The sequence below is a fragment of the Budorcas taxicolor genome, chromosome 11, assembly GCF_023091745.1.
Source record: "Budorcas taxicolor isolate Tak-1 chromosome 11, Takin1.1, whole genome shotgun sequence".
NCBI classification, from domain to species: domain Eukaryota; kingdom Metazoa; phylum Chordata; class Mammalia; order Artiodactyla; family Bovidae; genus Budorcas; species Budorcas taxicolor.
The window spans coordinates 88878285-88905744 of NC_068920.1; the positions used below are offsets into that span (position 1 = coordinate 88878285).

The following is a 27460-nucleotide window of genomic DNA, read 5'->3' on the forward strand; positions in this document are numbered from 1 at the left end:
TGGCCGGTGGTTGTTTCCCAGGCTCCCATGGCTGACTAATATTCTGTCATACTAATGTGTATGTTCTGCGTCTTCCTTACCCATTCATCTGTGATGGGCGTGTAGGTTGTCTCCATGTCCTGGCTGTTGTGAACAGTGCTGCTGTGAACACAGAGGTACATGAGTAGACACCTCCTTTTGATACCATTCTGGTTGGTTTGGGGGAAACATCTTCCATTTACTTTGGATTAAAGATAATCTAGAAGAATTTGGTGTCGAGGCTCTTCTCAGAAGACCTGTCCTCAGTACCGCCCATCTTTGCAGAGCCCTGCTGGTTTGATTCTGCGTGCTCGTGGCTGTCAGCTTGTCTTCCTACGAAACTTGAAGCCCCTTGAGGATAGAGGGTCATTTCTTCAACATTCCTAGTCTTCTCTCCCTCTTCTCCCTTCCCTTCCCGGACCACATGTTTCTGATAAATGAGGTCACTCCTGGTGCTCAACATGATCTAGAAAGTTCTGTCCCTTCATCTTTTCTTAGGCCACTGTCCTCGCCAACCAACCCCATTTTTGTTCCTCTACATGTAGGTAGCACCAACACTTTCTTCCAGACACAGTTCAGGTGACCCCTCCACCAGGAGATCCCCCTGATTGTAGCTGCAGACTACAGCATTCTCTCCCTCTGTCAAGCTCGTTTGGACCTTGGCCCAGTCTCCCCAGTTAGAGATCGGTTTGCTTCTCCTGCCAGGGGTCTGGTGTCTTGTCATTGTGCCCCTGGCCCAGCTCCCACTGGAGAGAGTAAAATTTGCCAGCAGTTGATTCAGCAAGTGCCCGCTGGGGGTGCCACGATGGACACCTTGGGTCCCTCCTCTCAGAGGAGTGGCAGGTAGGTGAGCAAAGCCTGCTGCTGGTGTGCTGTGCCCCGGGAGAAGTGGCCGCTCTGGAGGAGGCCTGCAGCGTGCAGCGGCCATCCAGCGCTGGTGAGTCATAAGCCGCCTAGGGCCACACTTTCCAGCCCTGCCTGTGCATCAGCAGGCTGTAGTGTCAGTGAAGTCCACCATTTGGGAAAAGCAGGAAACAGGAACTCCCAGTGGTGGCTGGTCTGTAGCTTACTCCCATGGCCTGCTGGGCAAGATGCCAGGCTTGCTGCCCGGCCGTGGTGTCCTGGCCACGTGGCTGCCCCCAGTTCTGTGGGCTGCTCTGCCTTGACATCTTGGTGGGGGTGGGAGGGTCGGTCTTTGAATCCCCTTGGGGGCTACAGCTCCTCAGCTGCCCGTCTCCAAGTAGGAGAATCACTGATGCCCAGGGAGAACTTGTTTGACCCACTCTGTTCCAGAGAGGGGAGTGAGTGAGACCTAGCAAGTTGTGGGGCCTTCCCAGGTGAGCTGGCACGTGAGGCTGAACTTTAGGATGGATTAGCTGCAGATGGATGGAAGAGGTGCCTTCCAGGTAAAGGAAAAATCCAGAGGGAGGCCCTGGGGAAATGGAAGTGACTTATTTGGAGTAGAGTATAGTCATACCTTTCTGGACTTAAGAGAGTGTGTGGGAGGGACTGGGAAATGAGGGGGCATCGAGAGCCTGGCAGGAAGGCTTGTGGTATCCCTTTTGCTGGTGTTCCAGAATTTTGGCCCTAGGTGGCCATACCATGGGGTGTGGCACAGCCTGTTTCCCATAAAACTGGGCTCATCTGTTGGCCAGCACCCTGTCTGGGCCCATCTGGAGCAGTCTAGGCAAAGCCATTGTGGATCCACGTAATGAACTGTCCTCTTTTCTGCTGATCTGAGTTCTAAGGGCATCCCCAGTTCTCATGGACATGCATGATGCTTCAAGGCCTGTTCTTTTGACACCTTGAGCCTTACCCAGTTCAGCCCTGAAAGCCCCAGGGTCGCTGTCCACCTCTCAGCAGTTCTTTGGCAGATGACTGCCTTCTCTCCTCCAGCCTGTGTTGCTTCCTATTCTCTGGCCCTTGCGGCAATGATCCCCCATTTCTGCGGCCATGTGTCCTGCCTGAAACCCTACAGACCTAGTCACTGCTGCCTAGTTTGGGGCTTGTGGACCCCTTGAAAGCCAGAGGTGCCTTGTGCTTTAGCCAAGCCAATCCCTTTGCCTCTTGCTCGCAGTCCAGCACCAGGGAGGCTACTCTGGGAGGTTTATCTCCTGGCCAGCTAATAAAAGGATGACCTGGCCATGGAGGGAGATAGCCCTGGTTCACCCAAAATACTGCAGTATGATGCTAAATTGTGAAAGTGCTGTGAAAATTTTAAAGTAAAAATGTAAAAAACATTAAGTAGCTGTGAGAATTATCTTTTCCTCACTCCTCAAGATTTTTTTTTCTGTTCATTCAGTCTCTGAAACCGCCAGCTCTTCTGCTCTCTCCTGGGATTTTATGGCTTTGTGTGTGTGTGTGTGTGTGTGTGTGTGTGTGTAAGTTCAAGCTTATGCACACGTGTCCTTTTTTTAAAAAGTAACCATTTATGTCTGCATGCTCACTCAGTAGGGTCCCAAAGACTGTAGCCTGCTAGGCTTCTCAATCCATGGGATTTTTTTCCAGGCAAGAAAACTTTGAAAAAATGAAAGAACACCAGGCAGCTCCTAGGGTGGGATATGGTGGGGATATTTGGTTTGGGGTTTTTTTTTAGTCCTGGTATGGCAGGAATTAGCTGTTTATTTTGGCTTCCTTCTTCAAGGGGCGTGGGCCATCTGCCTTGTGGGAAACGGGTCAGCCCTGGCCCCAGACTGTGAGCCCTGGAGGGAGAGGCTGGCCTGCAGATGGAGACGAATGAGCAGTCTGGGCGTCTTGCAAGGGGCTGGTGTGTTCATTGTGTGCTCACCAAGACTTTACTGAGGTCCTGCCTGGGTTGAGAGATACAAAGCAGGGCAGGAAGGTGGGCGGACTCACAGAAGGGAGACGGTGGAGCTGGGAGTGAAGGAGTGGGTGTGGTCTCCCTGCATCATCTCCTGATGGCCCATTCCTCCGTCGTTGGAGGCCACCCCCGAGAGTAGTTGGTGGGGGTGTGAAATGTGGACGGGACAGAGGGGTGCATTTGAGAAACCAGCACTGACACCATGGCCCAGCTGTGCCAGGGTAGACGGCTGTCATTCAGCCATTAGATACACATGTGAAAGGCAGGCCCCCATGGGTGGCCAGAAGCCTGAGATTTGGGAACCGCTGGCGGGTCATCGAGGGTAAGTAAGGAAAGACGTGTGGAGTCTGGGCTGAGAGGACGGATGGTGTTGAAGCCGGAAGACCTGGGTCTGGCTGGCACTTAGAGTGGAGAGGTGTTGGAGGGAATCTCTTTTCCCTGAGTTAGATTTCCTGTTTGTCATTCTAGGGAAGGGCTAAACCCCTACCTAAGAGATCATTTTGAGCATTACTTGAAATGTTTTCTGAGAGCACATGCTCTGTTCTTCAGAATATCGTCAAATTTAATGTTCACAGCCAACCTATGAGGTGGACACTGTTAGCGACCTTATTTTGTGTTTGGGGAAACTGAGACTTAGATCTCTGTAAATATTTTGGGGTATATTCTTCCAGTCTTTTTTTCCTGTAGGTTTATATTTTAAAGAAAAATAAGTTCATGCATTCATGTATTTTGTAACTTGTTTTTTGAAGTTAATATTTTATAAACTAGTTTCTACTATATGTGTACGTTAAAGTAGCACATAGCATTTCATTGCAAGAATCTATTGCAGTTTAGCAAATTTATCTCCTGTTATTGAACCTATAGGTTAAGTCTGTCTCTCTCTCTCTTTTTTTGCCATTATAACAATGCTGTACTGGATATACTTAAAACTAAATCTTTAACTTTTTTGCATACATTATCTTTTTAAGGATAAATTTCTAGAAGTAGAGTGAAGTCAAAGTATATATCAGTCACTTTTCAGAGACTGATACAAGTCAAATTGGCTGCTCTTCTTTTCTTAAATTTTTTCAATTGGTAAAATATAAAATTTAGCATCTTAACCATTAACAATCTTTTGGCTGCAGTAAAATACACATAAAATTTATTATCTTAACCATTTTTAAGTGTACAGTTCAGTGGTGTTAAGTACATTCATGTTGTTGTGCAACCAATCTCCAGAACACTTTATCTTGCAAAATTGAAACTCTGCGTCCAGTAAACAGCTTTCCATTCGCCCCCCGCAGCCCCTTGCAGCCCCCATTCTACTTTCCGTCCTTGATTTGACTACTGTAGGTGCCCTGTAGAAGTGGAATCATGCAGACTGTCTTCTGTGACTGGCTTATTTCACTTAGCGTGATATCCTTAAGGTTCATCCGTGTTGTTGCATATGACAGGACTTCTTTTCCTTAAGGCTGAATAATATCCCCCTGTATATATATCTTACATTTTCTGTATCTGTCCATCAGTAGATGCTTGGGTTGCTTCTGCCTTTTTGCTATTGTGAATACTGTTGCTATGATCATAAGTGTACAATATCTCTTCTAGACCTTTTTTTTCAATTCTTTTGTGTATATACCCAGAAGTAAAGTTGCTGGGTCATATGGTAATTCTGTTTTTAATCTTCTGAGGAATGACCGAGCTGTACCACCTTGTATTCCCACAGTTGTCTGCTTTTGAGTGTGATTTGTAAGAGCTCTTCCCAGCCTGGCCTTGAGGCTTCCCCTCTGAGGGCTGGACCAGTCCCTGGCATGTCTTCCTCTCTGCCATCCTCCACCTCCATGGGGTGTGCCCTTCCTGCGTGCCCTGTACTCTTTGACCAGCTGGGTAGGCAGGAGGGAGGGCTCCACATATCTGGAAAGTTCCACTACAGAAAGCATCATGTTCTCCATCTCCACATCCAGAACCCCAGGCTCCAAGGGCGGGGCTTCTTGGAAGAACTGCCGTCCAGGATGGGATGAGTCACTCAGACTGATGAGGCCAGGGCCAGCCTGTGTGTTGAACCCAGGGCTGTGCCAGGGTCAGTTTGCCTCCAAACGGAAAGTTTGGAGTTCATGAGAAAGCAAGAGTTCTTCTTGAAAGAGGAGCTCCGCTCTCATAGGACAGGGTGTTTTCACAGAAAGACCCCTCTGCTAGTGGAAATTCAGGAGGTAGTACCCAGTGCTTCCTGGTAGCCCCTGGCTTCTTGACACTTGACAGGGCTGGGATCCACTGGGATCTTTGGGGAGCAGGCTCAGGAGCAGCCTGTCTCTGTCTTGGACCTAGTGTGGTCTCACACACAGGGCGGAGGGTGAAGAAACTCGAGGCCTGGAGTCCCTGGTATATTTCCCATTAGATATTCATAGACAGGAAAATGGACCTTCATTTGAATCAAAGAGCAAATATAAGGCAAAGAAGCCTGTTTTTATGGACAGAACTCAGTAATTGGACCGTGACTCTCACTAGGAGGAGCTCCAGGAAGCTTTTTGGTCTTCTGTATGTTGGAAATTATTTCATACACCACCACTTCAATGACTATATCCCCTCTAATTTGATCTTCATTAGTTCCCTAGAGTCATAATTGCTGCCTTTAAAAGAGGAATATTTTTATTGTTTTTAGATATATTTTTATACAGTTCCTAGGTCTTGAGTGTGTAATTTGATGAATTTGTAACCAACAGCCCAGTAAAGACAAAGAACATATTCATCACCCCAGAAAATTCCCTCAGGTCCTTTGCCTATTGGTCCCTTCCCCAATCCCACCCCAGGCAATGATTGCTTCTTTTCTATTAATACAGGTAATAATTTTGCTCTTGTTTAGAATGACATATAACTGAAATCATAGAGCCTGTACTTTTTGATATCAGGCTTCTTCTGCACAATTATAAGTTCTGAGAGATTCATCTGTGTTGTTTATTTCTGAGTCGTATTCCATTGTATAACTATGCTACGGTTTGTTTATAAATTCAGCATGAACTGTTTTTTAGAGAGGGAGAAGCTTCACCAGGCTCTGCACTCTGCCTGAGTGAACGTGCACATTCCTCTATGCATCCTTCCACTCACTGAACACCAGGTCTTGCTCTCGCTGGGTGCAAAGATCAACCAGAAATGGGCAGAGGAAAGTTACAGTGTAGGGGAAGGGCACACGCAGAGGAAACACAGCTAAAACGTTCTGCTGGTTCTGGAGTCGAGAGACTTCCGAAGCCTTCAGGGAAGAGGTGGTTTCGCTGTGAGCTTCCAAGGAGGATGGATTTAGAATTCTGCAAGAAGCACAGTGGAGAGGCCCCTGCTAGGAGCTGAAGGAACGGATGAAGCGTAGGGAAGGTAGCAGCCCCGCAGACAGATGCTTTGTCGCGGCCAGCCCCCTGGGGTCTTGGAACTGGCAGCCTGAACCTGCCAGGCAGCTGGCATCACCCATCCCAGTTCTGGGCCCAGAGGTAAGGCAGTAGGGAACCCAACCAGTAGCGTATCTCTGGCCCGGGGCGGGGAGGACGGGCACAGGATGTGTGGAAGCAGACCCTCTCTGTGTCTTCTGGAGTTGGCTGTGCCCTCCAGCCATCTGCGCTTGGCTTCCAGGCCAGGTGTGAACAGTTTCTGTGTCCCGCTGGGCTTCAGGGAGCATCGGCCATGGGTCTCGAGAGGAGAGGCTGGGCCAGCACTAGCAGTGATGCGGGGGTCCTGCCTTCTGGTTGCGTCTCCTCCAGCTCACCCTCTGTTCTTCCTCCCCCGTCAGTCCTCTCCTGGTTCTGAGTCATTTGGCAAGAGGCATGTTGACACTTGGTGACCCGGGTAACTGAGTCTTTGTGTCGAGCAAGGGCCTTCACGGCCTGTGCCCAGTGTTTCCCAGACTGAGGCACCCTGACCTTTGAACCAGTTCACACCCCATCCTGGCAGAGGGCAAGGTCACTGAATCCATATGGGTTGACATCTAGCCAAGAAAAGCAGTCATTCCTTACCTTGTGTTTGTAGAGTACTCTGTGCTTTGTCAGACATGATCGGGCTTGTTGTTTGTTCAGCCAGCCAGTGCTTGCATCGTGCCTACTGTGTGCCAGGTTGTAGAAAGGGGAATGTGATGAGGCCTATGCCTTTAAGGAGCCTACAGTCTGGCTGAGCAAACATGTGCACAAATAAATAAGTATAAAAAATGGTGGGGCTGAAATATGTAAAGTATAGACCAGGAGAGATGGTTGATTATACCAGGGCGTACCAGGAGGAGCTCCACAGAGGAGGTGGCACTCGGTGGGGCAGAAGGTGAGCTGTAATTTTGGGTGGACTTTGGGGGTTCTTACATTCGAGGCAAGAGGAACAGTCTGAGCAGTCGGCATCTGGGAGCAGAGGCTGGGTGCGGGTGCAGCAGGTCCGGTGTCCTAGTCAGCTCAGGCTTAGAACAAAGCACCACAGACTGGCTGGCTTGTACCCCTAGAGACACTTGTTTCTCATAGTCCTAGAGGCTGGAAGTCTGAAATCAAGATCAGGTTCTGGTGAGGCCCCTCTTCCAGACTGTTTGTTATTGATTTTAGTTGCTAAGTTGTGTCTGGCTCTTTGAGACCCCTGACTGTAGCCTACCAAACTCCCCTGTCCATGGGATTCTCCAGGCAAGATTACTGGGGTGGGTTGCCATTCTCTTTGCCAGGGGATCTTTGTGACCCAGGCGTCAAACGTGTGTCTCCTGCATTGGCAGATGGGCTCTTTACTGCTGAACCAGATTGCAGGCTGCCAGCATGTTGCTGCATGCTCACATGATGGAACAGTTGAGGGAGCTCTCTGGGGTCTCTACAGACTCCAGCCTCAGGACTTAATCACTTCCCCAAGGCTAGCCTCCTCATATCATCACCTTGGGCTTTAGGTTTTCAACCTGTGACTTTCAAGGGGACACAAACATTTAATCTATAATGTGTGGTGAGAGACAAGGCTAGGGAGTTGACAGGGATGAACCTTGGAGGGTGTGGTACAGAGAATCAGGAGTTTGCTATAGCAGCAGGGACCCTTGTAGGGGTTGTAAGCAGTAGAGTTTTAGAAGGATCACCCTGGGAGCCATGAGCAGGATGGATGAGAGCCTGGAGGCAGAACTATGAGCTGCACGTGACAGGAAGGCAGTTTATCTCTTTATCTACTCAAGATATAAAGCCCGAAATTAGGAGATAAGAGAGGGGGAGGGGAGAGGAGGTTTGAAATGTTAAGTGGTCATCAGTTGGATGTTAGGGCCAAAAGCAGAGAGTGGAGGATTCTCTTCTTATCCCTTCCTTCAGTTAGTTCATCTTGAACACCTACTACGTGTCACATACTGTGTGGGCACAAAGATGAGAACGACCTGAGTTCTGCCCACTGAGAACCGCCATCTAGGGCAGCTGTCTCTAGTCAGGAGTACAATTTAAGCAGACTTTGACCCCTCCCCTGCCTCAAGGGAGAAGCAGGGGAAGTGATTTATTGGTGCATACATTGGAAGTTTTCAGGGTGTAGTTCTTCAGGCAAGGTGTTCAAACTCTTCAGGAATCTGCCCTTTACCATCAAGTCTCATCTCTGCTCTGTGTAGACTTCATTTTTTTTTTTTTTTAATGACTAAGAGTTTAGTCAGTCTTTTTCCTGTCTTAAAACAACAGATAAAAATATAGTTGTTTTCCTTCACAGCTTTCTCTTCCTGGTTTCTTATAGTTTCGGGATTTTTGTTTTTGTTTTGACTTTAGAGTGGCTCAGAGGTTAAAAGTGTCTGCCTGCAATGCAGGGACCTGGGTTCGATCCCTGGGTTGGGAAGATCCCCTGGAGAAGGAAATGGCAACCCACTCCAATATTCTTTCCTGGAGAATCCCATGGACAGAGGAGCCTGGTGGGCTACAGTCCATGGGGTTGCAAAGAGTCGGACACGACTGAGCGACTTCATTTTCACTTCACTTTTCTTATATTTAAAATTTGGTAAGAAAACACACATGTATAAAATATACCATCTTAACCATTTTTAAGTGTACCCTCATGTTAATGACATTCACATTATGTTGCTTCGTTTTAAGGTCAGCTTTCCCTAACATTTCCAGTCTGACCTCTTAGCTGTTCAACAAGCCCAGTGGAAGGGGTGAGAATTCTGGGATGGGGTCCTCTTGGCCCCACCTGGCCACGTGCACACCCTAGCCAATCACTGTGGGCTTGATGATAAGTCAGCCTGGATCACGTGCCTGCCCTGGAGGTGGGATGGGGTCTTTACCCTGTGAACCATGGGGGCTGAGGCTGCGGGATGGACACTCAAAGGGAAAGTGAGGTGCTGCTGCTGAAAGAATGGGAAGTGAATGCCAGGGACACAAAAACAGCAGATTCTCCTGCAGGCACATAGGATCTGAGCGTATAACGTAGGCGGGGTAGAGATTGGTTGGTTCCTCGAGAGGTCTGTGTGTAAGTGCTGTATAATCGAGCAGCTACCATGTGCAAGGACTGGCACTGATACAGTCCAGAGAGACTCATTTGCTCAAGTCTAACTACTGGGGGAGAGAAGAGTTGGATGTAAATAACCGCTCCAGGATGCAGACATGGAGAGTGCCTTGGGAGGGTCAGGGTTGCTTTGTGGAGTGCTGTCTGGAAGGCCAGGCAGGAGCTGAGCATGCGGGTACCACCAGTGTGGTTCCCCACATGGGGCACGGGTGCCTGCTGTCTGCCCACCGCTTGATGCCAGCCGCTGCTAATACCATTCTTGCTTTAGGCCTTTCCCCCCACTCCCCGGACCTCTGCTTCCCACTGGCTGTTCCAGAGTCTCAGATGAGGCCCCCCTGGGCCCCTGAGAGGGGCCTGGAGTTGGGCGCCCGCACCTTCAAGCAGGGCAGGTCCGAAGTGCGCCCCTCCTCCTGCAGGCCTCTCCCTGGAACGCCTGCCCAACTCCATTGCTTCCCGCCCCCGCCTGACTGAGAGGGAGGAGGAAGTGATCACCTGTTTTGAGAGAGCCTCCTGGATCGCTCAGGTGTTCCTGCAGGAACTGGAGAAGGTAAGCTGGAAATGACAACCTCGTCGTCATCACTGCCCTCTGCTGAGCACGTGTATCTGTGCACCACCCAGCCCTCCAGCCCCGCCAACTAACCCCATAGGTTATGCTTGTGCAAATTAGAAAAGAGGGCCCTGCACCCATCCTTAAGATGCTCTGGAAACTCCTTATAGTATCCTGATCCTGTTAGCTTGAGACTCTTTACTGCCAGAAAACTGTTTTAATAAATAAGAGTCCACGCTGTCTATGGGGAGCCGGCAAACTCCTTGATGAGCTCAGCTCGTATGACCAAATTTGACAGCCCTGTTTGAGACAGCCCTCACAACAGCTCTATGAAGTAAGTATTATAGTCATCTCTGTTTAATAGATGAGGCTTAGGTTAGTCTATTTGCCCACTCCTGTCCCCTTGGAGGGCTTTCCTGGGTGGCTCGTGGTAAAGAATCCACCTGCCACTGCAGGAGACACAGATTCGATCCTGGGTCCGGAAGATCCCCTAGAGGAGGAAATGACAACCCACTCCAGTATTCTTGCCTGGGAAATAGCCCCACAGACACAGGAGCCTGGGGGGCTACAGTCCATGGGGTCTCAAAGAGTTGAACGTGACTTAGCGACTGGTCAGCACCACCCACTCCCCTTGGAGGGGTGCAGTCAGGCCAGACGCTCTTCTCGACTCTCAGGTGCTCTGGGAGTCCCTCACTGGATCCCCTGGTGGGGAAGAGGCCCATTCTTAAGGCTGCAGAAACAGGACTCGAGTGTATTCACCGGCACAGGTCCATGTGGAGACTTGAGTTGACCTCTGCCAAGGTCACATGCAGTGTTTTAGAAGCTCTTCACATTTGAATTACATATGGTTTGGAGGAAGCATTCAGGAAAAGGAGAAAATCACCCATTCAGTAGAAGCCTGGCCTTTGGACTCTGTAAAGGGGACCATGTAGGCGATGAGCTGTAATGGTGTTCAGGGCTGGAATCAGCACCCCGGGGACTCTGGGCTCACAGATGGGCCTCGATAACTGGTTATGTGGGTCCAGGGAGGGCAGGCCGTGGAACCCTGTGCATTCTCGGCAAGACTGGGTATGCCTTCTAAGACCCAGCGCCATCCTCTGAGGAACTAAGAATCCTTCTTAAACCTATGTCAGTTTTTGAAAAATAGGGTGGATGGCTCGTTAATTTTTTTTCCCCTTGGATCAGAGAGGAAGGTGGCGTGAAGGCAGGCCCTCCCAGAGCTGAGCTTAAGTGACAGCTCAGTTAATAATATAGTTGTTTCTCAGCTTCCCCAGAGACCCGGGCTCAGCCATCCAGCTGTTCTGAGGTATGTGACAGGACAGTGCAGTGCCTGGCATTTGGTAGCCACTTGAGTACTTGTTGAATGAATGTACCAATAAATACAGAGCCCGGAACGTGTAGCTGGCCAGACTTGAGTCTGCAATCATGGCTCAAGCCAGCTTTGTGTTCTCAGGCACTTTCTGAGCCTCAGTTTCCTCTGAAGTGCAAATAAAACCAGCGTTGGAGGGCTGTTGTGGGCATCCGGCATTTGCATGCAGAGAATGGTTTAGACTTATTTTATTTATTTATTTATTTTTTCTGAAGGGTAGTGTTTTATTTGACAGACAGCATGGGCTTCATACATATCCCTTATCAATGCCTTTAAAACCAAACAACTTTAAAATTTAGCAACAGTTTCTCCAAGTACAAAAATACACATTTATTACATAGGGTAGTAAAATTTGTCAAGGTATACAAAATCAAAGCATTTTAGATAAAGCATTGGTCTAATATATTGTAGATTGACAGAGTATAATAAAATGACATGTAGTCTGTCTTCAAATCATACAATGTAATACTTAGTGGGTAGGAAACCATCCACTCAGTTTAAAGCATAGAGGATGCTGAGGTTCTTCCATAACCATTACTAGTCTCTGTGTTCCCTTAGATACTCCTGTAACATTTCATGTGAATAATTAGTATTGCTGGAAAGTATTATATTGTAGACTTATTTTAAGTGGAAGCAGATCAGGTTGCGTTTGGTCTGAATACTGCGCTACGTGTCCCTGAGGTGCCTGGGGGCTTGGGAGGTGCTGGAGCCGCTGCCCCTGCCTGGACTGACCCTGGCCCCAGCCCCTCAGCCTTGGAACCTGCAGACAGCAGCTCTCTCTGTGTCTCCCTTGCTAGGTCACAAGTAACACCACATCCCGGCACCTGAAAGGCTCGCACCCGGTCGACTACGAGCTCACCTACTTCCTGGAAGCCGCCCTCCAGAGCGCTTACGTGACGCACTTGAAGAAGGGGTAGGTTGCTGGCAGAAGAGCAGGACCTGGTCATTTCTTCCCGTCCTGGGAGCTGCTCACGTTGGTCTCGCTGAATCAGGTCCCCCTTGTCTCTTGGACATGTGTGTGTGGACTCCCTGGAGAGGACAGCGTGGGGGGGTGGGTTGGCTTGTTCCCGCCTTGTCAGATGAGCATGCCCAAGAGCTTGGGAGCGGGGCCGGGCTTCAGGAAGCTGCTGAAGCAGTGAATCCTGCACGTGTTGCGGGATGGTCGTCTTTAGAAGAGGAGGTTCTGGGAGCCGATAGGGTATGGGAAGAGGGAAGGACAGTGAGCCAGGCGGTCTGGCTGTGGTTGCTGTCGCCCGAAGTGTCGGCTGAAGTCATTTTGCTTCCCTGAGCCTCATTCTTTCCAAAACATAATGGAAAAGGCAATTCCTGCTTGTTCCATCTTTCAGGGGGCTGTGAGATACCAGGGGAGATGTGAAAGTAAAGGCTTGGCATCGTTTTGGGGGGTGCAACTGCCTGCAGATGAGGTGGCAAGAAGCTCATTCTCCTGTGTGTTGACTGGAGGGCTTGGGATGCACAGACACGGGCCGAGAACCCCTTTCTTAGTCTCTTGCTCCTTGGGGTTAAGAAGGGCGCCCTCCCTTGTGAAGAGCCTGGTAGATGTTCCCACCTGCTGGGGGTGGGGCTGGGGGTGTAGGTGCCAGGCCCAGTGTGGTGTTTCATGGTGTGTTGGGTGGTGGTGGAGATGGAGGAAGAGGCGACCCAACCAGGAGGGTGTGTTGCTGGTGGCGTTGGGTCTTTGGCGGTTCTACAGGACTCAAGCCCTCCACCAGGCTGAAGACTGGCAGATAGGGGTCTGGGCTTCCTGCGCCCCGAGTCCCTCAGCATTATTACCACCTTCTGCAAACACTGTGGGCTGGGGCCATGAGGACATTCTGGCAGGCAAGGGGACCTGGGGGAGTGGGGACTCGTGTGCTCAATGGAGTTGGTCACTGTGCAGGTTGGGTGAACACCTCGCCTTTCTCAAGCCTCCCAGGTGGAGGTGGGCCTGCCACACAGGTTACCTCCTCCCCACAGGTGAGGAAACAGGGTCAGGATCAGCTTTCGTTGCTCTGACTGGCTGGAGTCCTGTGAGGCCCCTGTGTCATTTTGGGTGTGATTCATTTTGTTAAATTCCACTTTATTCATTCTTTTCACATTTTTTGAATAGAAGACTCTTACACAAGATACCAGAATAAAAAGGTACAGGGGACAATAAGTTTTCCTTCCCTCTCCACCCCCTGCCTCCTGGTTCCTCTGTAGGCAGTGTTCCTAGGATCTCGTGTCATTCCAAGAAAGTTAGCAGCGTTCCCAAGTGGTTATATGCACGTAGCATTTTCTTCCTTTTTAAAATGCGTATTCTCCATTTGCCTTTTTTCACTTAAAATGTATCTCTTGGAGATTGTTCCGCATCAGAGCTGCCTTTTCTTCACACTGCTGGGTGGTATTTGTAGTACCCTGTAGTTCAGATGTCTGACTTCAGATGTCCTCAGTTTACTGGGAATTGGTTTACTCAGTTCCCGACTGAGGAACAAATAGGTCACTTCCAGACTTGGGCTCTTTTCAGCATATGCCAGAGTCCAGAACAGAACCGTACGGGTGCATTATTTCAGTGGGAGGGACATTCTGGATTAAAAGGTAAGCATTGGTCATTTCACTAGAGATGGCCAGCTTAGACCTCATGTATGTGTTGGTCGTTCAGTCGTGTCCATCTCTGTGACCCCATGGCCTGTAGCCCTCAAGGCTTCTCTGTCCATGGAATTCTCCAGGCAAGAATACTGGAGTGGATTGCCATTCCCTTCTCCAGAGGAACTTCCCAACCCAGGGATCAAACCCTGGTCTCCTGCCTTGCAGGCAGGTTCTTTACCGTTTGAGCTACAGGGAAGTCCTGCTTGAGCTACAGAGATGGCCAGCTTGGACCTCGTAGGGATTTCCATTCCTGTGCCACCAAGATGTGTGGGAGAGGCTGCTTTGTAAGCTCTTACAGCGCAGTACAAGCTTTTTTAAGAAAAATTTTATTGAAATATAGTTGATTTACAGAGTTGTGTTAGTTTCAAGTATACAGCCAAGTGCTTCAGTTATACATATATGTACATGTATTTGTCTATATTCTTTTCCTTTACAGGTTAATACAAAATATTGATTATAGTTTCCTGTGCTATACAGTAGGTCCTTATTGGTTATCTATTTTTTATGTAGTAGTATGTGTATTTTAATCCCAAATACCTAATTTTTATCCCTCCCTCCCCCAAAATGAACAATTTATTGGTTACTCCCTCCTTCCTAGTTTATATAAGTAATATGTTTATGGTGGAAATTTTGAAAAATACTTAAAAATATAAAATAGACAAATTAAAAATCACATATCCAATCTTCAGATCAGAAACTGGCGAATTATGACCTTTTGACCAGTCACCTGCTCTTATAAAGTTGTTTTAGAACATAGCTCTCCCGTTGGTGTAGATATCTTCTAGATCTGTGGCTGCGTTAGAGCATCTACAGAGTTATATGACTCCAAGCCTAAGATATTTACAGTGTGACTCTGTACAGGAGAAAATTGTCTGGCTCCCGTACTCCAGATAATCACTATTAACATTTGATATATGTCTTTTCACATTTTCCTATGTATAGATATACAGGTGTATTTTTTCCTTTTTTTTAAACAGCAACAAAACAGTATCATAATTTATAGTACGCTGCTTCGTAGCCTGCGTTTTCCACTCAGGGCTTGGTTGCAAGCCTCTTTTGTGTCCTTGCTCATCTCTTTTCCCTATGAAGTTGCTCCCTGTGGGGTCAGGGGAAGATGGCCAGGCCCACACCTGCAGGTGGGCTTAGGACTTGGTGGGCTGTGTGGCTGGGACAGTCATCCTTGAGCTGGGCTTTGAGGGAAAGGAGATTCCCAGAGACAGGAGGAGTCTGGGTGGGACAGAAGATAGGATGGGGCTGAGGATTCTAGATGGGAACTTGGGACGCTCCAAGGCCAAATACACTTGGGAAACAGTGAGTTAAAGACTTTCCAGACCCTGTAGGAACTCCAAGGAGCTTGAACGCAGCTGGTAAATTTTCAGGAGGAGGCAAAGGCACGTAAAGTTTTCAGCTTGGTTTGACATGGAGCCCTTGTTTGGGGTGGGACTCTGAGGGGGATCAGCTGGATGGAGGCATGGTTTCTGGCCCAGGCAGCTTCTCCATCCAGTCCCATTAGAGCCACATCCCATTTGGGGTGTTGGAAGCGCTAAGCTTCAGCGCTTAATACCTGGAAGAGAAGGAAGCAGAGTCCTTGCCCAGAATGCGGAGCAGGCGGTGGCGAGGCTACTCCCCGGAGGCAGAGGTGGCTGAGATGGCTGGAGGTGGGCCTGGGCCTGGGGAGAGGTGGTCCTGCCCCAGCTGGACCCCAGCCTGAAGGAGATCTGTGTCCGCTCCCTTCTCCCTGTCCCGCCCTCCTGGTAGAGGCAGTGGATTGCCCCACAAGTCCTGTCCTCCAAATGGTAAGAAATGGGAGACGGTCCCGGCCAGGGACACAGGCTCCCTCCTTGCTCTTTCCTCATACGTGAACACCCAGCCCAGCACCCTGTTTGCCACAGCTGCTTAGAAAGTCATTAGCATTTATTTGTATTATCTTTTAGAAGCACTCCACAGCTAGATGGGCTGCTGCCTCAAGCTTTAAATTTACACTTAAAAAAATTCTCAAGTGCTAGGCCAGGGAGGTGGTGGTGTCCCCATTTGGGATGCGAGGAGCAGGAGGCCCAGAGAGCCGAGGCAGTTTTCTTCCCAAGGGTGGTACTGGCCTGGGTGCCCCTGGGTGCCTCACACCAACCAGGCCAGGGAGGTGGAGCCATTGGGTGGCACCCTGTTTGCTCTAGCTCCATCCACCATCTGCTTTTTTGTTCTTCTTTGATTACTGAACCTCAGTTTCAGTGAGATGGTGGCCTGGCAGGCTGGTTCCTGTTTTTACTGCTCAGGCAGCTGCCACCTGGCTGCTTCCCTTTAGCAGGAGACTGTTGTCACCCTGTTTTTGCAAATAAAGTTTTATTGGCACATAGCTACACCCATTATTTGCGTATTGTCTCACCCACAGAACTGAGTAGTTGGGTTTGAGACTGGATGGCTAATCCTAAAATATTTATTCCCTGGCCCTTTACAGAAAAGAGTTTGCTGATGCCTGCTCTCTGCTTAAAAATTCCTTCCTGTCAGGGCCTCTCGCAGGAGAAGAGGTGCTCTTTTCCTGTAGGGGAGCCCTGTGGAGCAGATGAGTAGATTTTTGGGAGAGGGAACAGTTCTTGATGGCTCTGCGATGGCACCCCACTCCAGTACTCTTGCCTGGAGAATCCCATGGACGGAGGAGCCTGGTGGGCTGCAGTCCATGGGGTCGCGAAGAGTTGGACACGACTGAGCAACTTCACTTTCACTTTTCACTTTCATGCACTGGAGAAGGAAATGGCAACCCACTCCAGTGTTCTTGCCTGGAGAATCCCAGGGAGAGGGGAGCCTGGTGGGCTGCCGCCTATAGGGTCGCACAGAGTCGGACACGACTGAAGCGATTTAGCAGCAGCAGCAGCAGCAGCAGCAGCATGGCTTGTGGGAGCTTAATTTCCTGACCAGGGATGGAACCTGGGCCGCAGCAGTGAAAGCGCCAAGCCCTAACCACTGGACTGCCAGTGAGTTCCCCAGGTGGTTCTGATTTTAGTGTTCTGTGCCCTTCATTCATTCATAAGAAATACCCCTCTTGCTAATACATGCCACGTATTAAGTGCTGAATTTGTGCATTGCTTGCTTGTGCACTTTGTCCTTCCAGCGCTCCTCTGGGGTGAGTACTGTCACTCACATCCCCACTTCACAGATGGGAAACTGAGGCACAGAGAACACAAGTGACTTGTCCGGAGCAGAGCTAGGACTGTGTGTGCCGGTCTTGCCTCGCACCATCAACCACCAGGCTACACTGCCCACAGCAGATACCCAGGTTCAGACCCCATGGCCACCCCCCGAGGTGCTCACAGCCTGCCATGTGTTCCTGCGAGTATGCCCCTACTTGGTGTGCATGGTCTCAGCTTCTGGTTTGAAGAGTCGGTGGTCGTCAGAGCAGGGCTAAGGAATGGGGAGCCACTCAGTGACCCTGAGTGAGTTCTTCTCTGAGTGAGTTCTTCCTCTGCCCCCACCATCACCTCTAACAGGGGTTTGTCTCGCATCCCATGGTGTGAGGGTCCAAGAGGAGAGGGGGAATGAAAAGACACTGGCGTATGGAATTCAGAGCACTGTTAACCCCCTCTCCACTGAGGTCCCCTTCCCTTCACCCCTCAGGGCTGCCTGCTCCCTTCCGCATACCAGCTTCTCTGCTGGTATGATGAGGTCAAGGTGAGCATCTTGGACAGCCAGGAGGGAAGGAGAGAACCAGCAGTTATCAAGCACATGCTGTGTGCCAAGCTGGACCATGTGCTCTGTGAAGGAGGTCATGTGACTCCCGGGGCCAGGGCTCAAATGAGCTTGAGTCAGTTGCTTGACATCACACCCTGGGGTTCCAGCTTCAGATTTGAGTGGCATGGAAACCCATGCCACTTAAGGTTTTGGGGGTGTCAGAGGGCAGCCTTGGCACTTGTGGGGTGTGTGGGAGAAGGACAGGGTCCCATTGATCCTTGCTGTGCTGAGTCAGGGCTCCGCTTCCTTCTCTGGGACCCTGAGTCACATTCTCAGAGAGCGGCTCCTCTTCCGGAACCCCTGCTCCTCCCCAGAGTTGGCCTGCTTCCTGCCCTGTCTTTGTTCCGCACACTCAGGCTGTGTGTGTGTGTGCGCGCGCATTTGCCCATTGTGGGCAGAGGCATTAACCAGCCACCACCCCTCCAGGAAAGCCAGCATCATTTCAGTTCTTTTCTGAGGCTGTCGCTTTGTTCCCCTGTCTTTGTCCTCTGCCTCCTGAAGCACAAATTTTGGTCCTTAGAGCCAGGATGCCAACTCCCCCAACCCCTGCTCCACCCTGCCTCCCACATATAGACAAATAGAGACTGAATCATCATTTTTCTCCCAGCGAACAGCCCGAACTTTTGAAAACCTGAGTGTGAGGAGCAGTTCTCAGGATGCGTGGCAGCAGCGCGGTCCTTCCCTCTCTGTTTCCTGTGAACTCATCCAGCCCAGAGGTGACCCTGGAATGTGACAAAGATAAAGTAGTCCTGGGTGCCTGGGTGGGCTTTGAATAATGTCTTTATAACTTTCTTCTTGATGGTCGCTGATACTTGTTGAATACTTACTACATGTCAGGCAGAATGCTGATGCCTTTACATGTAATCCTGTAAAGTTGGAACTAGTAATATCCCCATTTTCCTGAAAGAGAGGTTAAGGAACTTGCCCAAAGTCACAAGGCCAGCAGGTGGTGTTGCCAGCAAACCTGGTGCTGAACTGTGTCTGTCCCACCCACAGCCTGGCACCACACTTGAGAACCACGGTCTTAGCTTAGGGTGCAGAGGCCGGAGGTCAGGGGGAGATGGATGCAGATACCTGACACCCCTGTCACCGTCTCTGGGGCAGCTCTGGAGAGTCTTTTAAAGGGCTCCAGAGCCGTTTGCTGGTGGTTAAATTCACTCCCATTGCCTGGGCTCTTGGGGTGTTTGGGAAGGGTTGGGAGAAACCCTTTGCTGTGTTGAAAGAGGTCACAGCCCAATAGGGGAAAGGTGGCTAAGATGGAAAAGCCCTGAGGAGAGACAGCAGCTCCTCTCCCAGCTTGCTTCTGAGAGCCCCCTGTGTGCCGCCCCCAGCTGCCGGGCCGGACGAGGTCTGTCCTCACGGAGCCCGCGTCTGAGCAGGAGCTGTGGGAGCCATGTGTGGGTGGTGGACAGTGCCCTGTGCTGGAGGAAAAGAAGGCAGGGAGTTGGGCGCCGCCTGGGACAGGGTGGACTCTAGGGAGACACTTTGTTCTGACAGGCTGGGTGGAGTGAAGTCCCTGGAGCTCCGGCATTGTTTGGTGTTAGAGGACGTTCGTTAGGGCCTAAAGAACAGGAGGAGGTGGTGGTATCTGCTTCTCAGACTCTGGGCTGGAATCTGAGAGCCGGAGCTCATTCCCGTGTGGGCGTGGTGTGGACCCAGGCTCCAGAGGGTCAGAGGAGAGCCTGCTGAGAACGGGGTGCCCAGCCCCAGGGGCCAGATGACCACGAGTAGTGCTGGCTCCCAGGGCCTGGCTTGTTGAGGATTGAGGATTGATCCCTCCAGTTGAGGATCTGCATAACTTAAAGGGTGTGGTGCTCTCCACTGTGCAGTGTGAGTGGTGTTTGCTTGGCCTCCAGACAGTGCTTTTCCTTTAATCCTGAGCTTCACTGAGGCCTGGGCCTCCCTCATGCTGCCCGCTTACTCATTCAGTGTCTGAGGGACATTCATTTTTTCCAAGGGCCTTGCCCTATTGATCCTGCAGTTAATTTCCCCAGCTGACTCCTGCCCCTTGCTCTATGACTGATGGCAGAGTTCCTAATTGACCTGGGACTGAAAGTGCTGGCCGGAAAGTCCAGAGTTGAAGGCCCCTCTCAAGGGGCAGGGACCTGGGTTACCTGGGTTCCACTTCCCCCTCGCTGCCACCAGAGGGCAGCCGTGAACTCTGGTTGGAGCCTCACCCCAGGCAGTTCTGTGGATGACAACTGCCAGGAGGAGGCATCTCTCAGTTGGGGGTTGGTGAGCCCAGGGTCTTGGCTGTGGGGGAGGCTTGGTTCTCCTTTGCATGGAGCAGTTCCAGGAGTGAAGCAGCAGGGGGCAGCTGAGGGTGGTGCAATGCCAGGGAAACTGTTGGTGACCCTGACCTCACTAAAACTGGGTCTCTGAGCATCTCCCAAGAAAAGAATGTGAGCTGACTGGGCTCCTTCCCCCACAGTGGGCAAGGGGCCATTTTCTCCTCGGAGTGTTTTTTTTCCCTTCCTTCTCCCTAGACGTACAGAGCTCATTCTTGGCTCAGGTCTGGGAGCCAGCTTGGGTTATGTATGTTGAACCAGGTGGGCTGAATGTGTTGTGCATGCTCTTTAAAAAAACTTTTCAGTTGGTTTTTTTTAATCACTAAAGCAATATTTGGTTTTGTACCAAAACCAAACAATAGAGAAGGGAATGTGCGTTTTCTAAGGGAGTTGCAGGGCTTGGCAGGCTGTGAAGCCTTATGAAAACACTCTCCCTTTTACTGTGTGTGTGTCTAGGTACCTTAGAAAACCCAGCCTGCTGTTGAGTATAACCCAGTGAGGGATGTGTCCAATCAGCAGTGATTTAGTATTCTCATCAGCCACCCAGTATCTGCAGTGCTGGGAGAGGGCAGGAGACAGATGGCTCAAGGGGGCATCCAGGGAGCAGAGTCACCCAGCAGCGAAACCCAGGAGAGCCTCCTGGTGGTCACGGAAGAGACCTTTAGGCAAAGGGAGAACTCGGAGGCCCGTCAGAGAAGGCACATTCTTCCAGCCTCTCTCAATGCACGGTCTTTACTTATATCGTTCTTACCCACCGCCCATCCCCCACCTCGCTAGACCGGTCCCCTTGCCTGGATGTCCTCAGGGCCCTGCCCGGAAGTGTCACAGTCTTTTTCTGGGGTTGGGAGGGAAGAGGAGAGCGTTAGTTTTTGAAACTGATGATGTGGTTCTGTGGCAGGAAGGAATAGCTTGATAACCATTTGAACTTCACCTGACCCTGCCTTCTGCTTCAGCCCTCCAGCTGTTGGGGCCTGGCTGTGCATTTCTGGGTCTTTGACCAGAAACCTCTCATACGTGATTAGCAGTGCCAGCCCTGAAACGGAGACTTCCGGCCGGAGCCGTGCGTACCAGAGCCTGTTTAGGTTCCATTCAGTGGTGATTCCATGTATTTTCTCATTCCCTGCTTCTCATTCTCCCCCTCAAGAAAATTTGTTGAGCGCCCTACTGTTTGCAAAATATTTTGCTAAGCTCTTGAATAAATCAGGGGCGTGACTAAATGTATAGACCATGAGCACCTTACGTGCAAGCCCATAAATGAGCTATTCATTCATCATTCAGTCTCTTAATTCATTCCCCCTGTATTAGTTGGATGCCTGTTGAGAACAGGATAGTTGGTATTCAATATCCAGTTCAGTTCAGTCCCTCAGTCGTGTCTGACTCTTTGTGACCCCATGGACTGCAGCACTCCAGGCGTCCCTGTCCGCTACCAACTCCCGGAGCTTGCTCAAACTCAGGTCCATCGCGTCGGACAATATCCAGGTACTTGGTATGCAGTGAGCCCTTTGAAAAGACTTCGTCGAGGGAGTCCTGGAGTTCAGATAGCCAGGAAAGGGAAGTGTAACTATGCCAAGTCAGAACACTGTTGTCTTTCTGGAGAGTCTGGTTAGCTAGAAGGGAGTGAAATCTGAATCCCTTGGTGCCTGCAGGGAGCCCACCTTTTCCATTGGGTGAGTGATGGCCTAAAAAGGCAGGCATCTTCAGGGCTTTCATCTTCCCTTTGGAGAATGAGGATGGATTTATTCCACAATAATTTCTTGAGTGCCTCCTGTGTCCCAAGCATTGAGCTGGTGCCCGGGAATATGAAGCTTCCCTCACCAATCTCATTAGAAGTTGCAAAGGCTGGATGAGATAAAGTGCTTTGCAAAATCCTCCCCACTGCCTGCTGCTGACCAGGGGCCCCAGGGAGCTTGCCACCTCCTTGTGTGGCCCACTTGCAGGCTGCTCTAAGACAGGTTGTTTCCATTAACCCATGCCTGCACACACATCTCCTCTTTCTCTCTGCTCCTGACCAGCCAGGGTTTGCTTGAGTTGGAATTCATGGCCTCCTGGTTTGTCTGCGTGCAGCCTGATTCTGGGCCAGGGTTTGTTGGAGGCTCCTGTTTGGACATTGTTAAAAGTGGCAGCTTTGCTCAGAAAGGTCAATGTGAGAGATTGGAACAAAGAGATCTTTCAAACTGGCCTCTCATGGGGTTCAGAAAAGCCCCAGCTCTACCTGGCACTGGCAGTTTAGACCTGTGACAGGATTATTCAGGCTGGTGGGAGAGACCCCAGCTTGTTTCCCATTTCCCGGAGGGGTGAGCTGAGGCAGAGGGGCATTCCCGACATTTCAGAACAGGTTAGCATTGGCCGGGAGCCTGGGTCTCTCCCTGTCTAGCTCTGGCCACCAGAACCTTGGTCGGTTTTTCTCTTTATCTGAATTCAATAAAAATTGGAACTTACCCAAAAGATGCCTAAGGGTGATTACTTTGCTAAAAAATTCTCGGAAGCTTATTTAGGTGCCCAGTTCCCTTACAGATTTGAAAACAGTAAAAAATATACAACTTTGGGAGCACAAGATCTTGTTAAAATACAGTGCTCATTCCTAAATTGTGAGTGTATTGGGAGAAGCAGGATCCCCGGGAGACTGCATTTCTCCCGAATCCCCAGGCAGTGCCAGTACTGCTGACCTGGGAGTGCTTTCTGAGTGTTGATGATTAGAAACTACAGGCAGAGGGAGGACAGTCCTTGCCTGGCAGTGGGAAGAAGGGGTCACAGTCCTTGTTGGCTCTGGCCTCCTGGAAGCAGCCTGGGCCAGGCTGCCAGGGAGGAAGCTGGCAGGTAGCTCACAGAGTGGAAAATCACCCACAGGTCTGGGGTGCTCCCGGCTTCCTCTGGGCCACAGGGGCCCTGGGGAAGCCCCAGGGTCCAACCCTCCTCAGCCTGTGGCCATTTGGCCCAGCTGCTCCAGCAGAGCTCTCCCGCAGACTGAGTTCCCAGAGCCAGCCGTTCTCTCTCTTCTGAGAATTCATGCAAGCTTTCTCACTCTCCTAGTAATGGTTGCCGTGTGGTTTTCCTTTCAGCTCCCCCTGCTATCCCTCTCTGGGTCCTTTTCCAAGGCAGAGTCCTCAGCAGGCTTGAAGGGCTTCTGCTGCAGACTCTTGCTTCCGGGCTTGTGGGGGCTCCCAGCCTGTCCCTGGGTGTGGCTTGCCTATCAGGGAGTCCTGTTCTCATGTCCCCTGTGGGGGCGGGGCTGATGGAAGGAGAAAGATGGACGCAAAACTGGAGGATCCCCTTGGGTACTTCCTTCCTCTCCCTTTACTCATTAGCTTCTGAACTTCCGTGCAAAACAATGTCGCAAATTAAAACATAAGTAATGTGACCTTTAGGACCCAGATTAGAAAGGAAAGTAGGGAAAATAGCTAATATTCAGTAAGTCTATACCGCATGGCTGGTGTCCTCCGGGCTTCACATACATTTATCTTCCTGACAGCACTGTGAGCAAACGAGGAATCCTCCAGCAGACAGGGAGACGAGAACTCAGATTGGCTACCTCGCTTTCCTAAGATTGCAGGTTTAGGATCTGGCTGCAAAGCCAGGGTTTCCATGTCAGGTTGTTCCTCCTGGAACCTGATTGCTTAGCATAGGAGAACTGGAAGACATTGAGGAATCTTCTAAACCAGTGGTTCTCAAACTTGAATGTCATTGGGACCCTCTTGGAAGTTTGATAAAACATGGATTGCTGGACTCTACAGCAGAATTTCTGATCCAGCAGATCTGGAGTAGGGATCCTCAGAATTTGCATTTCTAACAAGTTCCCCTGATGCAAATGCTGCTGGTCCCACCTCAGTACCTCTAGTGGTACACAGATGGTTGTAAGTGATACACAGACTAAGTTTTTTAAGTACTTCTGGGGAAAAAAAAAGTACTTCTGTATGTAGTATTCATTAGCAAAAAAGAAATGCGAAACCTGAAGCCAAACAGCTTGTACACTAAATCCATGATTTCAGGTATGTTTGATGAAGGTGGGATGTCTACTGAAGTAAAAAGAAAGAAGATGTAAAGAAAAGTATGGCACAGAACGATAACACTAATGGTGCACAGCTAGTAGCCGAAAGTGTAGATGTGGCTTGTAGATGATAGGAGCCTGGGAGATGCTGTTTGAAACTGAAGGTGTGATTTTATAGAGAAGACGGCTGCGCACAGCCCGCAGAGGTGAACTCTACTTTCAGTAGCAGCCCCCAGACATGAAGTTTCTAAGGACCCTGTGGTGCCCTGTGCTTCGTGCCCTTTCTGGCTCTTTAGAAGCTCTAGACAGACTAGGGAAGATTGCTGAGATTCTTATTCTATCCCGCAGGTCTTAGTCTCCATTCTCAGTCTTACAAACAGGGATCTGAATTTATAATGTTGCTTGCTTGCTTGCTTGTCGGAAACCAGAGGTTCCCAGAAGGCAAGGAATTGAGCTTCTGTCCTTTTAGGGCTCCAAGCTCAAAGTCCCCAGGAATCTGTTTCATGCAGGAGGGACTCACGTGACTGCCCGAGCTGTCACCTTTGGCTTTTTACCCTCTTTGATTTCTAAATTTGCTGGCCTATTGATTTTCCGTGTGATCTAGAGAACCCCCCAGAACAAGTGAGGGCATTTGCTGAGCACATGCTATATGCCCAGGCTGAGGTCCAGGAACAAGACAGGAACCCTGCCCTCAGGGGGTGCACAGTGCGAAGGGGGTCAGCCTGTAAATGGGAAATGACCACAGTGCCATGCTTGCTTCGAAAGAGGACTTAACACGAGGCAAGAGCTACACAGGAGGGCCTGGGAAGGCTGCAAGGCAGAGGTGATATCGAAAGTGATGTGTAAAAACACAGGTTTTTTTAAAAAAAAGATGTGTAGGGGAAGGGCTCTTAAAGGCAGTGGGGGAAGCCTGTGCCAAGACTTGACATAGGGAACTGTGGACAATTGTTCAGAAGGGACTCAAGTGGTGAGAGATGACATGGGAGAGAGGCAAGGAGCAGGCCTGACAGCCTCATGCTGAGGGCCTCAGCTGAATTCTGTAAGCCTGTGGGGAACCAATGAAAAGCGAACATGGAGGGGAACAAGATGTCTTTTGCATGTCAGGTGGAGTCCTCAAGGGACAGGGGCAGCAGTTTTTCAAACTCAGGTCACACCCATCAGTGGGTTGCAAAATCTGTTTAGTGGGCTGCTGCAAGCATTTTTAAAAAGGGGAAGTCGCAGGAGATGTAAAATAGAACATATCAGAGTGGATTGCCTTGTGTGTAGTAGAGATAGATAATAGATCAAGAAACGTACTTCAGTTCTATGTAAGCAGTGTGTGCATATATATAGGGTTGCAATGTCAAGTGTATTTCTTACTATGGATCACACTTTAAAAAGCTTAAGGCACAAAGGCCTGACTGGAGTGGGCGAGACCAGCTGTCGCTGTCATCTAGGCCCCAGGTGATGTAAGGACTGAGAGGTGAGGACGGATTCTAGTGTAGACCAGATGTGGAGGGTGAAGATGGAGAATTTGGGGCTGACCTCAAGTCTGAAAGTTTGACACCAGCCCAGAGCACTTGGGCCAGAATGATATCTTTGAAGTAACCCGATCCTTTTTTTTTTTAATTGGGGGTAATTTCTTTACAATTGCGTGTAAACCAGTTGTTGTGTTGGTCTGCCATACATCGACATGAATCAGCCATAGGCATACCTATGTCCCCTCCCTCTTGAACTTCCCTCCTGCCTCCCACCCCATCCCACCACTCTAGGTTGTCACAGAGCAGCTGGTTGAGCTCCCTGGATCATATAACAAATTCCCTCTGGCTATCTGAAAGACTCAATCTTGGTCCCTTTCTGATGGTGAACCGGAGGCCTGGGTTTCTGGAGGGCTGTAGGAAAGAGGAAGCCTTTGTATCTTTGATCAGTGAAGTCCTGGGCCCCTAGGATCCTGGTGTTACAATTCTGACCTTTCTTACCAATTACTGGATGTTGTCAGATAACATTCAAATGGGCAGGCTCCTCCTAGCATCCTCAGGTCTGATGAGGATGTCTTTGTGGGAACTAGGCTGGTAATGACCCTGCTTCTGCTGTCTTCCCACTAGGAACATCGTGAAAGGCATGAGGGAGCTCCGGGAGGTGCTGCGCACTGTGGAGACCAAAGCAACTCAGAACTTCAAAGTGGTAATGGAGGAGCCCCAGGGCTGGGTGCTGGCTCTGGCTGGTTTATCAGGGCTTGATTTCAGCAGGAGGCTGCAGAAGTCCTAGCAGGCAGCCTCTGAATCAGGGATGACCATATGTCGCGTGCAAGTGTGCACGTGTTTATCCTCTCCCTGTCATGCTCACGGCAGACGTTGCTAGTCAACCGCAGCATTCTTTTCCTCCAAGCCTGGGACACGCCCTCAGCATCCTTCTCATCACAGCACTGTGCAAAGCCCCTCACGTTAGATCAGTGCTAAAACCTCCTGACATCCCTTCCTAGCACGGTGGTGTGCTAATTCTCAGGCTTTTGTTTCTGATCTTAATAAAGAACTTTGCCTCGCTTTCCTGCCCCACTTCAGGCCTGCCCTCTTAGGCTTTTATTCACCCCGAATCAGAGCCACAGCTGCTTCTCACTCTACACTTCTCTGTCAAATATCAGGAAGGTGTCTGGTGGAGAAAGCTGCTTGTATCAGGGGGCCTTATGCTCTGCAAGGGCCTGTGAACACTCAGAGCCATGCTGGGCTCCGTGGGGCCAGAAGGAGGAGGAAATGTACCTCTTGTCTAGAGAAGAAAGAGGACAAAAGATGAAGTGGGAGCCATCAAAGGCCAACGGAAGGGGTTGGGGCAGCTCAGTGCTAGAGGCACAGAGAAGGGAGGCGGCTCCTTGGGGGTGGAGTGGTGGGCCTCCTGGCGGGGCAGCACGTGGCCAGCAGGCAGATGTGGCCGGGCCGTGGGTGGAGGGTCCAGCAGGACAGAGCCAGCGTGCGCCTGCATCTGAGTCCCGCCCTCTCTGCCAGATGGCCGCCAAGCACCTGGCGGGGGTCCTGCTGCACTCCCTGAGTGAGGAGTGCTACTGGAGCCCCCTGTCTCAGCCTCTGCCTGAGTTCATGAGCAAGGAGGAGAATTCCTTCATCACGCAGGCCCTGCGGAAACCTCACCTCTACGAAGGAGACAAGTAAGCCCTGTCTGCTCGGGGGACCACTCCAAACTCAGGCCACCGTCCCTGGGCTTGGGTGCCCAAGGTGGCCCCTCTCTCTGTTGTGGAACTCTCCTGCACTTTCTGCCAAGCTCCCTGCCAGGAAGACTCCTTAAAACAGACAGGAGCCGAGTAGACTAGAGAAGGCAGGGCTCACGGTGGGTGTAGGGGGTCCTGTATGGCTTCCAAAGGCCAAACAATTATTTGAGGAGTCCCTGCCTTCATGCACCATCTGTCTTGTTTGTGCCAGTAATTGGAGGCGGGGTCTGTGAGCTTCTTTCCCACTCTTCTCTGCAGCTTGCCGCAGCCACTCGCTACAGGCGGCACTGGGGGCTGGAAGGGGCATCCCCACCCCCACCCCAAGAGCACTGCAGTGTTCCCCGTCCACCACAGCCTTTCAGATCCGTGACTCTGGGGCGTGATAAAGAACTGCAGGCGGAGTCCGGTGCCTGTGAATTATGCAGGGGAAGGCCACCTTACGAGGGCTGGTGCCGACTC

At 50.4% G+C, this 27460-nt stretch overlaps 1 protein-coding gene across 1 annotated transcript in view; it reads left to right on the plus strand.

Annotated features, from left to right (window-relative positions):
- Positions 1-27460, plus strand: part of TTC7A (tetratricopeptide repeat domain 7A) — a 114008-nt gene that overhangs the window by 18986 nt on the left and 67562 nt on the right. The window contains exons 4-7 of the mRNA XM_052648388.1: positions 9688-9818; positions 11985-12100; positions 25890-25968; positions 26784-26941. Of these exons, the coding sequence (XP_052504348.1) occupies positions 9688-9818; positions 11985-12100; positions 25890-25968; positions 26784-26941 (484 nt within the window). The remainder of the gene's footprint in view (positions 1-9687; positions 9819-11984; positions 12101-25889; positions 25969-26783; positions 26942-27460) is intronic.